The sequence below is a fragment of the Blennius ocellaris genome (assembly GCF_963422515.1).
Source record: "Blennius ocellaris genome assembly, chromosome: 2".
In the NCBI taxonomy this organism is placed as follows: Eukaryota; Metazoa; Chordata; class Actinopteri; order Blenniiformes; family Blenniidae; genus Blennius; species Blennius ocellaris.
In genome coordinates this window covers 25,135,775-25,153,289 of record NC_137651.1, presented here as the reverse complement: position 1 = coordinate 25,153,289, position 17,515 = coordinate 25,135,775, and the positions used below count along the sequence as shown (strand labels likewise).

The following is a 17,515-nucleotide window of genomic DNA, read 5'->3' as shown; positions in this document are numbered from 1 at the left end:
GCTGTTTTTAACTACAGACTGAAGAAACGGTGATAAAACACGTAGTAGTGTGGACCGAAGCTGTATGGTCCCTGTTGACCTGTTGACCCTCTCGGGGGTCAAAGTGGCATGTGGTCCCTGAAAGCAAGCGCTTGACTCCAGGAGTGCAGAAGTATAATGTAGAAATTAGAAACGCACCGGTCTCTGTCGCCTCCGAGGCGCTGGAGACGGCGTCAGGTGACCTCTCCTCAGCCGGACTGGAGGGGCCGAAGCCGCCCAAGCCCCCCAGCCTGTCGGGGGAGGCCGGCTCCACGGTGGCGGTGGCCATGGGCCCTCTGAGCGAGCCCAGGATGGACGGCTGCTCCACCACGATGTCTGGATGCTCCTGGACAGGAAGACACGTTACTGAGGGGTGGCGGTGGGGGCCTCGGGGATTTTTTTTTTATAGCCAATTTGCTCCAGTTCCACGACAAGGTTTACATGAAAGCTGCTCTCGTTTCCATGACGTTGGCAAGTAAACCGAAACCTTTTGCGAAACAAAAACGATGCTTTTCACTTGAAACGTCACGTAAACAAGGCATTTATCAGTTTCTACGCATTTCTGAAGAAACGGAAGACGACGTGTACGTACATATTTGACGTAGTCCTTCCACTGCTGCCACCACTGCATGGAGATGAGGAACCAGTTCTGTCCCTGCTGCAGGCCATGTCTGCTCTCCCTCTCCAACCAGCCTCTGCTCTCACACACACGCACGCACACGCACGCACACACACACACACACACACGCACGTTCAAGGTCAACCTTTGGAACTGTGTGGAGTACCTCAAGGCACTAGTCTTGATCCCCTTTTACTTTAAGTGACATCAAGAGAACAAGAGTTTTATATTAGTCTGTAAATATTTAATTAAGATTTGATGTGTTGCTGATGATAAAAAATACTCGTAGCGAGTTAAAAACCTCTAATAAAGCCTGCAAACAATGAAGTGTTTCCGTTTTTACAGGTTTTCAGATTATGAAAATGTTTCTATTGGATACTGTTGTGTATTCCTGTCCTTGAAGACTCCGCTGAGCTTTTTCCTTTCCTGCACAGAGCTTGGGCATTAAATTATTCAACCTTGTAATGATGAACTTATTGATAACTTACGTACACGTAAATAAAGAACAAAAAATTAAGAATTTCTCTTGTTACAAAAAAGCTCAAATAAACATTGTATTTTTCTTTTGTTGTTGTTGTTTTTAATATTCTCACATCAGTTCTCATATGACACAAATAGTCCAACCATGACCAAAATCAAGATTTTTCTGAATGTAAAGCTGCTGAAACAAAAATTCCTGTTTGGGTTTCTCATTGAGAACTAAAGTTCAATGATTTTTCTTTTGGAAATATTTTCTGTATTACCTGATCAAATGGTTTGTAACACAAACATTGAACATTTTAGAGAAACCCAATGTAACATTGCAAGTTTCCAAATTTGTGATAAAGAGTTTAAATGGCAAAACTCCCTGTTATTCTGTCCGTTTTGTTCACCATGAAAATGAAATGTTGAGCTTAATGAAGTGTTGTATTGTAACTGCAGGGTAAACTCCTCCTCCTCCACAGGAGAACACGTCAGTACCTGATGATCTGTCCTTCCTCCTCAGGAGTGGCCGGTCGGAGCCCCAGGACGATGTGGCACACCTGCCCCGGGGTGAAAGGGTTAGGGTGAAAGGTTTAAAGCAGGAAGGAAGAATCCTCTGCAGGAGAGCAGGACAGTGGCTCACCTGGAACAGGAGGTTCAAGAACTCATTGGCCAGAGCGCTCTTCACGCTCCAGATCTGGTAGTCCTCCAGGGTGAGGTGACCCAGCTGGGGAAGGCAGAGGGGGGTAGACAGCGTGAGAGGGAAGCTCCTGGGAAGGCTGGATGAGCTGCTGCAGGTCAGTGTAGACTGTAAACCACTTTCTGCTGTCAGTTAGTGTTACAGCCAAAGCCCTGTCCAGAAGCTTGACTCTCTGAATGTCTCAGAGCTCTGGGCAGAGCAGCAGGCCATCAGTCAAAGTAGCACAGGGAAACGTGTCTTTATTTTTATGTACACTTCCTGTAGCCGTCCTGATCGGAGGCAGTGAGCTCAACATGTATGAGAATCTCTAGTGCAGTGAGAACCTGCTGCTTCAGTCTGTAAACTCTCACCCTGGTTGTGTCGTGCATCTTCAGGATTCCCTCCACGATGTCCGACACGCTGCAGTGCAACTCCTGGAAGAAGAGCCACAGGAAGGAAGGATTAAAAACCTCATGAAACGAGAAGAACGGAGCTCACCATATTTATCCAAAGTGCAAATAGAGAAATTGCTGAAATGTTGTATGAAACAGAATGACACCTGATGAGCCCAGATCTAATCTCCCGGCTCTAAACTCGCTAAACCCTCTATAAACTAGTTCTAAACTCTTAACTCCCTGCTATAAACTATTCAATTCAATTCAACTTATATATAGCACCAACTACAACAGTCATTTCTTGGTACTTTTAACAGAGAGAAACCCAATGAATCCACATGAGCAGCAGAGCGACTGTGGAAAGGAAAAACTCCCTCAAACAGGAAGAAACCTTTGTCGACACCAGACTCAGAGGTGGAGGCTTTCTGCTGACCGACTGGGCTGAAGGGATGGAGAGGATAGGACTGATTGGGGAGGGTCAGACCCTGGTTCGGGCAGGGGGAGGTAGAGAGTTTGGTGGGACTTTAGTAAATAGAAAAGTCTTGAGTCTGGCCTTAAAAGTAGAGACCGTTTCAGCCTCCCTAACTGAAACTGGGATCTGGTTCCACATGAGTGGAACCTGAAAGATGAAAGCTCCGCCTCCATTCTACTTTTAGAAAAACAAGGAACCTCCAGTGGCCAGGACACTGAGAACTAAGTGTTCTTCTGGGGAGATATGGGACTAACATTTGTTTAAGGTATGATGGGGCCTTGTTGTTAAGAGCTTTTAGAAGTTAAAAGGATTTTAAATTCTATTCTAGATTTAACAGGGAGCCAATGAAGAGAGGTTAGTATTGGAGTGATGTGATCTCTGAGGCTGGTTCTTGTCAAGTGTGTGTGTGTGTGTGTGTGTGTATGTGCGCGCACTCACAGGCAGTGTGTCGGTGCGGTTGTCCTTCCACACCTCCAGCAGGGCCACCACCATCTCGTGCAGCTCGTCTCGGGACAGAACTCCATCGCGGTCGACGTCGAAGACCTTGAAGCAGACTGAGGCAGAACACACACCCTGCTTTCACTAAACACACTCCTCACTGAACACACTCCTCACTGCACACACTCCTCATTGAACACACTCCTCACTGCACACACTCCCCACTGAACACACTCCTCATTGAACACACTCCTCACTGCACACACTCCTCATTGAACACACTCCTCACTGAACACACTCCCCACTGAACACACTCCTCATTGAACACACTCCTCCCACTGCACACACTCCTCACTGAACACACTCCTCCCACTGCACACACTCCTCATTGAACACACTCCTCCCACTGCACACACTCCCCCCGCTCAGGTCATCTGCTCACATTTCTGCCTCTCGGCCACCGGCCCCCTGCAGCAGGCTGACAGGCCACAGGAAATCTCCTTGAAGTCGATGTGATTGTCCCGGTTTTCATCGAAGGCGTGAAACAAGCCTGCAAATCAACACACGTGAGGAAACCAGTCCTTCAGCTCACCTGGGCCCGGATATGGTAACCTGCATTTTGCGAACCGGCCGTTTAAATATGTGTCGTATAAAGCATGGTTAGTCATCCCGTTAGCGAACATCGCCGCCATACTTAACAACACTCTGCCCACTTTCAAGTCTCCGTGCTTCTGTGTTTTAGTGGTGAACAGCAGTGCAGTGTTTTTATCTGGTCTATAAAATCATGTTGCCTCATCTATTTTTTAATTCTGACCCGGGAGAACGACATAGGAAGTGACTGTATGAAGCCCCGGAGTGGACATAGAGAAGACAAATAATGCATGGGAACGAGATAATAAGTCGTTACCTGAGATTAATAAAGCGAGGGAACGAGATCATTTAATGTCTGAGATTCTTTACTTGTGGCCATGAAAGGAGAGTCTGTGTGAGGCTGCGTTGCTCCGCTGTGAGACGCTCCACACAACTTTAGACAGAAAACACCACGATCTAAAGTGGTCCGCATTATTTAGGGATGGAAGCGGCATTGGTGAAAAGATATAATACGAGGGAACGAGATAGTAACTCAGTGTCACGAGTTATTAATTTGATTTGACTAATTATCATATAATTTCCATGTGTTTTATATATATATATATATATATATATATATATACATACATATATATTTTTCTTGCCCACGGCCACTCCCATGGCGTAACTCTTCATTACAGTATTGACTTATATCAAAGTTAACTCGCTGCCAGCGAACGCCATGGTGAGAGTCAACCACTGTTAAAAAGTTAGCGGTGGTCCGGAGGTGCGTTAACTTTGACGTCTCGAGAACACCTGGTTAAAGTTAACCCAGTTGTAAACAACAAGATAACAGTGCTGTTAAAGTGAACGGCTGGTTAAAAGTGTTTAACGGGTGGTAAAAGGATAACCCAGGACAGTAAGGTGAGCAGCTGGGGGTGTGGCCATTACCTTCACTCAGAGAGGCGTGGCTGGGCGGAGACACCAGCGGGACGAAGGTCTCCAAGTCGAAGCGTCCGGTCCTGGACTGAGCTTTGAGCAGCCAGTAGCGTTTCTCCAAATCGATGATGTCAGACTCTTCCACTGCAGAACGCCACAGAAACACATACACACACACACACACACGCACACACACGGGGAGGTAAGGGTTTTGGTTTTTTAACGCGGTGAGTTTGTTCAGGGTTTTGACTGCAGGATTAATTGGCAATGAAACATGATCAACTGAACACTGATGAAACGTGTGGAAGAGTAAAAAATGATTGTCTCCTTTACTTCAAAGGATCCGGAGTGAAAAGGAAACAGACATGACAGAAGCACAGTGAGATGTAATCTGATTACGTTCCATGTGTTGGGAGCGCAAGCTTACGTAACGACCAGGAGAAAGAATGGAGTGGGACTCCTATACGGATCGAACCGATATAGACCTGAAGCTCCGCCCCGGTCTGGGAGCTGCATCCCACTTTCCACTGATAATCCAGATTAAACTAACAGGATTGAACAGAGCCTCCTGGCTCCCTGCCAGCTCTTATGACGAGGTTCAAAACCTGATGGGAATCAAACCGGGTATCTCATGACACCTCCACAAGATGCTCCGCCCTCTGGACCCTGACAGAAGAAAGGCTCCGCCCTCTGGACCTTGAGATGAGAGAGGCTCCACCCTCTTCCTCTTCCTCATCCTGATACTCCAGCCTGGATTGGGGAGCGCTTTCACCCCTCCTTCCCTCCTCCATCACCTCTCCTTGACTCCACTACTCCTCCATCTCTCCTCCTTCCCTCCTCCATCACCTCTCCTTGACTCCACTACTCCTCCATCACTCCTCCTTCCCTCCTCCATCACCTCTCCTTGACTCCACTACTCCTCCATCACTCCTCCTTCCCTCCTCCATCACCTCTCCTTGACTCCACTACTCCTCCATCACTCCTCCTTCCCTCCTCCATCACCTCTCCTTGACTCCACTACTCCTCCATCTCTCCTCCTTCCCTCCTCCATCACCTCTCCTTGACTCCACTACTCCTCCATCACTCCTCCTTCCCTCCTCCATCACCTCTCCTTGACTCCACTACTCCTCCATCACTCCTCCTTCCCTCCTCCATCACCTCTCCTTGACTCCACTACTCCTCCATCACTCCTCCTTCCCTCCTCCATCACCTCTCCTTGACTCCACTACTCCTCCATCACTCCTCCTTCCCTCCTCCATCACCTCTCCTTGACTCCACTACTCCTCCATCACTCCTCCTTCCCTCCTCCATCACCTCTCCTTGACTCCTTCATTCCTCCATCACCTCTCCTTCACTCTCCTGTCACCTCTTCTTCACTCCTTCCCTCTTTCACCTCTCATTCACTCCTTCACCTCTCCTTCATTCTTCCTTTACTCCTTCCATCCTTCACCTCTCGTTTACTCCTCCTTCACTCCTCCCATCCTTCGCTCCTCGCTTATCTTCTCACGTGAAACGTGGAGACAAATGGACCTTTTTTCCAACAACTTTTCACCAAATAAATCTATGTAAACTGCTCAAAAAACTAAAGAGACACTAAAATAACACACCCTCGATCTCAATTAATGAAATATTGCAGTTGAAAGTCTTTATTCAATACATAGTAGAGTACGTTTAGAACCAAATAACATAAAAATCATGAAAGTAAATCAAAATGATTATCCCATGGAGGTCTGGATTTGGAATCCTATCAAAATAAAAGTAGAGAATCGCACTGCAGGCTGATCCAGCGTCAGGTAAAATTCCTCCAGGCCAGTCAAAATGAGGCTCAGTAGTGGGCGTGGCCTCCACCTGCCTGTATGGCCTCCCTACTACGCCTGGGCGTGCTTCTGGTGAGGGGCTGAGGTTCTCCTGAGGGATCTCCTCCCAGACTGATATCAAAGCATCAGTAACTCCTGGACATGTGGAGCAACATGTGGTTGGTGGATGGAACCAGACATGATGTCCAGATGTCCTCCATTGGACTGAGGTCTGGGGGGGCGGGCGGGCCAGTCCACAGCATCAATACCTTCATCATGAGGAACTGTTGTCACACTTGTCCACGCGTCATGCTGGAGGACGTTACTGCAGCAGAGCGTTCTCTGGCCAATGCCAATGGCCCTACAGGGTGTTGGGCAGTAAGGTCAAAGGTTAAATATGTATCAGCAGATTGTTTTATGTTCAGACGATGGGGGGTGTCGTCAGCAGCAGCTGAAAGTAACAAAAAATGTACTTGTAATCTATCTTAGTTAAAAACAAGTAATCGGTGAAGTAACTAAGTTAGTTTTTAAAAGAGTAACTAGTAATCAGTAATTCGATTCATTTTTTAAAGTAACAGTGGCAACACTGGCTGGCAGCTTCATCTTCTAAGTCCTCTGTGGGAGTTTCATCCTCAATTCCTCCGTCCAAGTCCATTAAACATTCTGCTTTGCTCATTAATACTGCCAGCATTTCACGATTATAACGACGTCAGCTTCATCCTTGCTCACCTCCTCTTCAATTTGTTTCAGTAGCTTGGTGGTCAAGGTGCGGATCACCACCACCACCACCCCCCCCCCCCCCCACCCGCTTTCGTCTCATCCGATCACCCATGACTCTCTGCTCCAGTTACCCTTAGCGTCGTTAGCTTTAGCCCCGTTAGCCTCCAACTTCATCAGTTCAATCTCACTTCCGTGTTACAAACGGGCATTCAAATAATGGGATCCTTGCTGGTAAAAACCTCTCAGCAAAGAACTGCATTCCCTGCATCTTAACAAAATAAAAGCACGTACGATCCACAATGTTTTCAGTGGGACCACATTAAAAAAAACCTGTCCCACCCCGGCGGTAGGACCGCGGCTATCGTCACCACGGTCACCATAGTCACCACACAGCGAAAATCAATCAAAACCTGGAGGAAACTGGAAACATCAAACAATCCCTGGCCCAGGCAGCGTCGGGTGAGAAGAGGAGGGTCAGTGACGCTGCCTAGCATTAGTCTCAGAGCCATGCTGTCAGCGGGAAGCTTGTGAAAACACCCACAATGCAGCAGCGGTGGACTTTAATCACATTTAACTCTATTTCGCAGCAGGTTTATTTTTAACGGGTTGATTTCATGACAGGCTGTCATGAGGCTCCTTCAAGCAGTTCCTATAACGGTACGGGCTGCGGGGGGGGAGGAGCTTTACACCTCCAGGAACAAATCACAACTAATGCCATTAACTCAACATTATGACAAGTTTAATATCGCGCAGCTCTAACGTACACCGTGAAGTGTTCAGTCTCGTTTTCCTACATGACTATAAATGTTCTTCTGTCTGGAGGAACACCGACGCCGACACCTCTGCTCCTGGTACCCACCTAACGGTGCGACTCTCCCCGAGTGGCAGCAGAGATACCATACCATGATCCAGGGAGCATCCTGACAGAGGCTGTGCCACAGCAGGCCCAGACCATCCTCGACTCCTGGCTCCACTCCTGGCTGGACTCACGCTACATCGGGTCGCTCACAACCTCCGCACGTCCTTCCCCACATCGTGTTCCGACACCAGGAGCCAGCCGGACTCACGGCGCTAAGCTCTGCCATGAGTCAGGCTTTACCTGCTTCTTCTGGAAGCAGTCATGAACCAGACTGTCTCACACACACACGCACACACACACACACACACACATACAGCTAAGAGGATAAAGCTGGGAGCTTAAAGCAGCGTCCAGCAGTATCTCTTTCCAGCCTTCTGACCGTAATTGGCAAAATAAAGCCTGGCTAAATTTACATTTACCTGGACAGCAACTGATATGTACCGACTCACTTTAGTGCCTTTCCTTTAAACTCACTCTTAATTTCCTGACTGATGACTGTTGACATCCTCGTTTGCTTGGACGCCTCATTCTTCAGTCCCTCGCCAATATTTAAGCTTTCACTGTAAGAACAGGGGTCTTCAGTAGGCGGCCCGCAGGAGCCAACTGTCTGGCCCCCACCGGCCCATTAACTACACCTCAATGTGAAATAAAGTGGATATTGTGGGGGGGAAATAATGCGCTGCTCCACCTTGTTCCGACCTCATCCCACACCGTAGTCGGAGCCACCAGATCTGACCTATTTACGTCAATGCTGCTCCACTCGGACGTCCACTTCTACGACCCACCAAACCACCCGTCATCGAGTAGTCAGTCAAAATCAAACAACGCAACAACATGACCAGCAGCGTGAAAAAGTGCAAAGCGTCAGTTGAACTCTGACTGGACTGAACAGTCCAGTTTTACATCTCCGGCCCGTGCTTGATCTGCACGCTGGCCGGAGCTGTCAGCAAAGTGGCACATCGCTTCAACTTTCTGCATTCGGCCAGCTTTAATGGCCGACGACTCCTCCAAGAGCCCACAGCCGCAAAAACAGAAAATACAGCGTCATACAAGCCCTCCGTGTTTACGATATGTCTGCATTGGTACAAGAGAGCAACAGCAGCATCATCGCTGGTTTCATGGAACTTTGCCAAAGCTAAGAAACCATTTGTTGATGCTGAGGTCATTAAAAAAAATTTGCAATTTGTTGGGATCTGCAGGACCACAGAAAGTTTGTTCATTTCTGGGGAGAGACAATATTCATTTGTCATGAGACGCAGTCATGACATGAATTCTGACCCAGGAATGTGATGGCCTTTCACACCTAGAGTGGGGAAGGGGGGACATTCTCCAGGACCTTCCACCCCCCCTTTCTGCTCACAAGACTCTCCCCCCATGCAATCAGCCAGTCACTGATTGGTTGAAGCTCTCAGGCTTCGACACCTCTGAAGTCACACGTGGACAAAAGGCTTTCACCCAGCCTCCATTCAAAAAAAAAAAAAAACAGAGACTCTTGCAAAGCAAACTCCAAGGAGGTGAGTTGCTGGAGAGCAGCTCATCCAGTGTTAGCACACAGCTAACACGAGAGGCCGGCAACCAGAGGCCTCCACTCCTTAACTCATCTGCTGACCCGACCACGAGGGTCAGACCTTCCCCTGATCCAGAGACCAGCACCCAGAGTCTGATCTCCAGGGAAACCAACCGGTTCCTCCAGGACGGGACCAGGGACTCTCACAGAACTTCTTTGTGTTTTTCCTGAACAAGCAGGAAAACCATCACAGGCCTGAGCGATCAGCTCCTCAGTCTGAACAAAGGAACAACCAGGAGCTGCAAAGAAGGACAGCTCCTGAAACACCAACTCCATCTTCTTCTCCTCAGCCTGCAGAGCCAGCAACCACAGTTAGCAGGAGGTGCTAACTACAGGAGAAGGCACCAGCTTCCCTCCAGCACGACAACTGAACTCTTCCAAGGAAGTGGTAACAACTGGGCATTACCTGAGATTAGTTAAACTTGATGCTATGCATAGAACTGTTTAACTTTCATGAAGATGTGTTGATTCTGTTACAATGATCGCGTTCTGTTGATAATGATATTAGGCACCGTTATCAACTTGTAAACCACTGTTAGCTCTGCCACAGACACAGGGTCTGCATGCTAATCTGTTTTACTAACTTGTTAACTCGCAATCCTACACATATCACATCAAAGACAACATCACACAGTAACTGAACACCATCTGACGACTCCTGACGTTTTACAAGACAAATCGCAGTCACATAAACTCATTCTAGAAATGGTCCTTTAGCAGAGACACACCAGAAGCAGATGCTGTGGCTAGCTTCTATTGTTCTTTTGCTATCAGCACATGGCCGAGCTGTAAAGGACAGACCTCCTGTTCTCTGACAATCTCCATTTGGAATGTAGTTTCTTGTGATCCGCCATCTTGTTTTGTAGTTCCATCACACGTCACACACACACACTCCCTCCAACTCTGTCTCTCTCTTTCTCTCTCCACACACACACATGCACCTACACACACCAAGCTGTATATAGGTAGTTAGAATCTGTGTTTTATTCGTTTTCATTGTTAATAAATATAATGTTTGGAATCATACTTGCTGTTTTATTAATGAGCACAAAGGTGAATGAAATGTCGACCTCTTCTGTGTCAAGAACTCCAAAATCCTTCAAGCTTTACTGTTAATTCTGGTAATTGTAATTAATTTAACTATTAATTCAAATTCCTGATTAACTGTTTAGTATATCTTATGAGACTGATATAACTGAATTGGCTATCATTTCCTGTTACGACAGGTGGTGCTCCGAGGTATCTGATACAGGTCAGATTAAATTTCAACATTATTAATAACTATCTTTGATAATTATTAATCATTATCGATAGCCAACCAAAACATAAATAGTGATCCATATGAGGACATAATGGTCCCAACAAATTGATACGGTTGAAGTTTTAAGTCACGACAAGAAAATCAAGAAAACAGTTGTGGAGCTGTTATTTGTCATCACTGTATCCACTGTAAATACTGGAGTTTATCTACTGAAGAGTCTACAGTTTATTTATCATGTATCGGACATTAAAACACGTCTATTATTGATAATTGAATATATGTAATCATGGTAATCACTAAATACAAAACAAAGAACAAACTCCATAAAACAGTAAATTTCTTTGAGCTCTTCATGTGTCAAATCACTTTTGATGTATAAAAATCATCCTGGATCATAAGTTCTGGTCTGCTGTTTGCACCAAACCAGATATATTGTAAAGTCAGTGAGTTGTCATGGTTTTAACTGTGTAAATATCTCAATCAATGAAAATTAATGGACTGGAGGAGAAGAGGGTCCTCATCCAAGATGGCCACTACACTTATCTATCTTTGTGGCTAAATATGGACCAAAAAATGGTTAAAACATTTTTTTTTTAAATGTAAAGGTTTACTTCCTTTGCATTTTGATTGTTTTCACACTGAATGAACTTTGACCTCTCTGCAGTGTTTTGTGACAGACATTCCGGCTCCAGAAAGAAAGAACAATGTGTCTGTTTCTAGTTTAATAATACGAGCAAACATCCTGAAAAATAATACGTTTATATTCAATTTGTGATCATATTTAGAAACTGTGGTGACAAATTGTTCAGAAAACTTTAAATACAAGAAACATAATAAAATATAGAATTCCTATTTAAAACAATTTTGAGGCGGTGAGGATGAAATAAAAAAAAATAAACATTCCATCATGTACCACTAGAGGGTGCTTGTGCCCTACAGATTGAAAACTTCCTAATCGTGTCTAAATTTCACACAGTTTGACCTGTAGCACTTTCACGTCGGTTTGTTGTGTTTCATGCTTCAGTGACTGTTGAGCTCAGGTGCAGCTCAGGCACCTGACAGACCACCTGAGCAACGGCGGGAGCGTTTCACTCACAGTGTGTGACTCCAGCCAGGGTCTGGTAGAAGGTGGGCGTGTCGCTGTCGTCCGTCAGCGTCACGCACACTCCTCCCGACAGCAGCCAGCGGGACAGAGTGAAGGCCTCCTTGTTCTGGAGCAGCCAGGTCCTGAAGCGCTCGTAGTTCACCTTGTCCCCCTGCAGGAGGGTCACGGCATTACACGACACCAGATTCAACCCGACTTCGACTGCTGTGAATGGACCAGAGGACTGGAACCGACAGCCACAAGTGACTTTTCCACTGTGTGTGTGTATATATGTGTGTATATGTGTGTGTGTGTGTGTGTGTCTGACCTCAGTGAAACACTGGTTGATGGAAACAGGAACTTCTCCATCCAGGACCTGCAGCACCGCCTCTATGTCTTCTCTGGCAGCGTGTCCACCCAGATCACTGGCAAACAGGCTGAAGAGGTCTACACACACACACACACACACACACACACACACACACACACACACACACACACACACACACACACACACACACACACACACACACACACACACACACACACACACACACACACACACACACACACGAGGAGAGGAGAACATAAACAACTTGGCAGGGTGAAGTTGCTGACCAGACCTAATTTCCAAACTGTGAAACAGTTTGAACCTTTCCTGTACGAAAATCCCGAGTTGGAGCTCGTTCATGTCCTCACTGAGACGTTTCCAAGGAGCCTCGTCTTCACATGTGAACTGGATCTCCCGGTAATGTACGTACAGAACATCAAGCACCGGCTCTGCAGGGGAAACTTACATTTGGCCTTCTCTTCATCACGTCCTCTGGTCAGCAGCACCAGACCCACCATCAGATTGTTAAAGTGCAGTCCCTTGGAGGAGCCGCCGAACGAAGTGTAGATCACCTGAAACACACACACACACACACACACACACACACACACACACACACACACACACACACACACACACACACACACACACACACACACACACACACACACACACACACACACACACACACACACACACACACACACGGTTCATCTGTGACCCTGCTCAGTGAGTTAGCCAACCCTAACCCTATGCGCTAATGACAAACATGCTAGCGATGTTAACCCGGTGCTGCAAAGGTCTGCGCTCTACCGAGTGTAGCTCTAGTTTCCCTCTGCAACAATATGGGTTTCCTTTCTGCGCTGTTCATTTTGTGGAGTAACGCCTGTCTGTGTGAGTGTGAGTGTGTGTGTGTGTGTGTGTGTGTGTGTGTGTGTGTGTGTGTGTGTGTGTGTGTGTGTGTGTGTGTGTGGTCAGTGTGAAAACACTGGAGGGGGAAGGTGCTGAGCTGTGAGATGGACATGCTAACTCGCTAACAACACTGTCTGCTTCGTGGCCGTCTCCACGGGCCCCGCCTGTCTTTGAACCGGCAGCCCCGAGCATCGTCTCACTGTCTGAGGACACCGGCAGCAACTGTTCATCTGGATCCCTGTCACCGCTGTCACCACGGCAACGGCTGCCATGGTGACAAAGGAGACGGAGAAGGAGAGAACGACAGAGGGGGGGAGGAGGAGGAGGAAGAGGAGACACGTTACAGTATGGCAGCAGAACTGACTGACACTGGATTTATTGAACTGTGAAGCGTGCGTGTTTGTGTGTGTGTGTGTGTGTGTGTGTGTGCGTGCACACTGTATCCTGGAGGACTGAGCACCGCAGCCAGCGCCCTGAATCCCTCACTGTGTTTTGTTTCCTACTGCTGCTGAAGCAAAGTGCTACAGATCCACAGTCATGCAGGAAGGCCAAGACGTCGAATGTGCAGCATTTAAACATTTAAACATTTATACCAGCCAACGTTTACATGAAGAATCTCAGACAGGAAGGAAACAACACTAAAGATGGAGGCAATGGTGTGATAATCCAGTCAACCTGATTGGATAACGGTCAGGCCCCGTTTCAACACCACAACGTTGTGAAAACAACGTTCACCACTAGTTGGTGCTGTTGTTAGTATTAGTACTGAAAGCACTCACACTCTCTCACACACACACACACACACACACACACACACACACACACACACACACACACACACACACACACACACACACACACACACACACACACACACACACACACACACACACACACACACACACACACACACACACACACACACACACACACACACACACACACACACGTAGCAGAGAACAATGAGCTCTAAACACTAACACTGAGAGAACTCGGACATTCTAGTGGACAGACCACCAAGGTGGATTGTTATTACGGCGACAGTCAAAATAACACTACCAAGTTGGATTGTTATTACGGTGACTGTCAAAATAAAAGTACCAAGTTGGATTGTTATTACAGTTACTGTCAAAATAAAACTACCAAGTTAGATTGTTATTACAGTGACTGTCAAAATAAAACTACCAAGTTGGTTTGGGAGTACGGTGACTTTCAAAATAAAACCACCAAGCTGGATTGGGAGTAGTGACTTTCAAAATAAAACCACCAAGCTTTATTGTTATTACAGTGACTGTCAAAATAAAACTACCAAGTTGGATTATTATTACAGGGACTGTCAACATAAAACCACCAAGTAGGATTGGGAGTATGGTGAGTTTCAAAATAAAACCACCAAGATGGATTATCATTATTATTATTATTATTACGTCGTCGCCCACCTCTCAATGTAACCCCGCCTCCCTCTCCGTGACATCACATAACAACAACATGGCAGCCGACCTGCTCCAGGTGGAGCTGCATGAGGCTGAAGGCTTGGCATATGTGCCCTCCATCGTTCTGAGCCATGTTCATAGCGACGTGGACGGAAGTCGAATATCTCCAGGCTTTAAAGGCCCGCCACCGTGAAAATAGATCCAATAAGTGAAAGTGAAGCACAGTGCTGAAGCCTGGAGGCTTTTAAGAGACGAGCAAAGGACAGTTGAGACTGTCCGACTCCCCTCTTCCTCCACGACACACTCTTGTCCAGCCACAGTCACAGTCACCTCCCAGTGGGGTGACCTGAGGGGGGGTCTGGACGGCTTACCTCTGCCACTTTAGGAGGAACGCCATCTCCCAGCACCTCTCTGACGAAGCACTGCTGGCTCATGTAGCAGGACAGGCCGCTGGTCCTCTTGAAGGCGTCTTTGAGCCGCTTCAGCTCCACGTCCGTGACTAGAGGAGAGGCCGGAGAGACAGACAAGACGTCAAACAAGCTGAAGCAGTACTCGCACGCATGGAAAACACCACTTTTCCAAAGACTTCTACAATGTTCGAGCTCCGTCGTCGTGGAAATGGGCGAAAGTGGCACTTTCTGAAAACACTCGGGGGGGCTCTGTCGCCGCGTAGACGACAGAAATGACGCTCCTGGTGCTGGTCACCAGGTTGGGAGTAACTACTAGTTGTGCACATGCTCAGTAGAGCCAATCAGAACAAAGCTCTAAACATGAACACGACTCGTGGGCCAAAACCCACCAAGAGGCTCCAGTCTGGTCCCAAGCAAGGAGCTTATACTGGTTTTATTTTGACATTTCAATTTATTTTGCACCAGAATGTTTGATTAAAAATGAACTTTATGTTGAAATTGTAATCATTTTCAGTACTTACTGTTTGAGCTTGTAAAAATAAACAAATTCCTTACATACACCACAACAAAGAAAAACTTTGAAGGGTAAATTTAAAGGTTACTGTAGCAATATTTTACCAGTCTGGTCACTCAGGATGAAACTGGACTGTATGTGGTCAATGAAGTGCAGTAAATCTTATTTAATTATTATTTAGTATACATCTTATATACATGTGTATATATGTAGATATATTATATACATCTTTGTATTGGTTCAGTTATGTGCTTTTAGATAATCATAATATATTCGGTGTTTGGTTCCTTCAATATCAACTGGTCCTTCAATTTGAAATGTTTTTTTTTTAAACCGACTCATCGATTAATCGAAAAAAATAACCGACCGGTTAATTGATTAGCAAAATAATCGTTAATTGTATCCGTAATTATTACAGTGACTTTCAAAATAAAATCACCAAGCTGGATTGTTATTATGGTGACCTTCAAAATATAACCACCAAGCTGGATTGTTATTATGGTGACTGTCAAAATAAAACCACCAAGCTGGATTGTTATTGTGGTGACTGTCAAAATAAAACCACCAAGCTGGATTGTTATTGTGGTGACTGTCAAAATAAAACCACCAAGCTGGATTGTTATTATGATGAATGTCAAAATAAAACCACCAAACTTGATTGTTATTATGGTGACTTTCAAAATAAAACCACCAAGCTGGATTGTTATTATGATGACTATCAAAATAAAACCACCAAGTTGGATTGTTATTATGCCAACTTTCAAAATAAAACCACCAAGCTGGATTGCTATTATGGTGACCTTCAAAATAAAACCACCAAGCTGGATTGTTACTATGGTGACTGTCAATACTAACACACTGCTGCACAAGCTGTGGTTTTCAGCACCAAAATAATAAACAAACTCACAAAACCTGTTGATCAGCCTTTCTCGCTTTTATCAATCTTATCAAGAGGAGGTGTGACCACACCGGAGCCATTTCTGCTTCTCTTCGGGGAAGTTGTTCAGCTCAAAGGCATCGAGGGGATTTAAATCCGAACCAACGTTGTTATTTTTAGTATTCAGACCTTCCTTTTCTCTGCAAATCCTCCTTGTAGAAGGTGACAAATCAGGACAGTCTTTTACCTGATGCCATGTCAGGCCTGCGCCACACGTCCTACACTGATCGCGATCTCAACGCAATTCTCGACATATTTAATAGAGTCCAGCCCTGTTCCGCGATGACATCTTCCTGAATTCATTGAGCCACTGCAAGGTGTCCGCAGCGTCAGTAAAGTTACGGTAAAACCACAACCAGTGTTCCAAACATGACCGGAGACACGTTTTTCTTGTGACCAATAGTCATTTGGACGTGGTCACGCTTTAGATGTGACAGCAGGATTCCCTTTTCTTTGCTTGGTTGGTAAAAACACAACCTTCAGTATATATGTAGCTATAGAGTGTGGGGTTTTTTTGTGGGTTTTTTTTCCCAGTGGTTGTTCCCATGGAAACGCCTGACACTCAGCCCCAGGCCCCCATAGACCTGCAGCCCTCAGACCTGATCATGGATCCACTGCCTCCTTCAGTCGGTTTTAAACACTGAAGTGTGAAAAGGCCTGTTAGACTGGAGGCTGCAGAGGAACAACATGGCTTCCTCTCCTATGATGCAGGGATCTCATCACACACCCAGAGAAACCTTTTAGTCCCGTCACGTGAAACTCACTTCATTGTGTGTGTGTGTGTGTGTGTGTGTGTGTGTGTGTGTGTGTGTGTGTGTGTGTGTGTGTGTGTGTGTGTGTGTGTGTGTGTGTGTATCCTGATGAATGTGTGAGCTGGAATCTGACCAGTCAAAGTTCAGCAGAGACCATCCTGAGAGTAAAGTGCAGTCATGACGGCCGAGGCCTGTGCTTCCTCAAAAACGCTCGACTCTCTCTCTCACACACACACACACACACACACACACACACACACACACACACACACACACACACACACCTGACATTTGTTATTCTACTCAACGCTACAATACTTAAGCTTCAGGAGCCAGACAAACTCACA

The 17,515-nt window shown here is 46.2% G+C and overlaps 1 protein-coding gene across 2 annotated transcripts in view; it reads right to left on the bottom strand.

Annotated features, from left to right (window-relative positions):
* Positions 1–17,515, bottom strand: part of usp32 (ubiquitin specific peptidase 32) — a 35,911-nt gene that overhangs the window by 17,127 nt on the left and 1,269 nt on the right. For both annotated transcript variants that reach the window (XM_080509530.1, XM_080509531.1), the window contains exons 2-13: positions 14,927–15,054; positions 12,677–12,782; positions 12,208–12,326; positions 11,892–12,051; positions 4,605–4,736; positions 3,526–3,633; positions 3,084–3,199; positions 2,150–2,212; positions 1,743–1,826; positions 1,598–1,659; positions 611–713; positions 178–364 (exon numbers count right to left, since the gene is read on the bottom strand). In XM_080509530.1, coding sequence (XP_080365656.1) covers positions 178–364; positions 611–713; positions 1,598–1,659; positions 1,743–1,826; positions 2,150–2,212; positions 3,084–3,199; positions 3,526–3,633; positions 4,605–4,736; positions 11,892–12,051; positions 12,208–12,326; positions 12,677–12,782; positions 14,927–15,054 — 1,368 coding nt within the window. The remainder of the gene's footprint in view (positions 1–177; positions 365–610; positions 714–1,597; positions 1,660–1,742; positions 1,827–2,149; positions 2,213–3,083; positions 3,200–3,525; positions 3,634–4,604; positions 4,737–11,891; positions 12,052–12,207; positions 12,327–12,676; positions 12,783–14,926; positions 15,055–17,515) is intronic.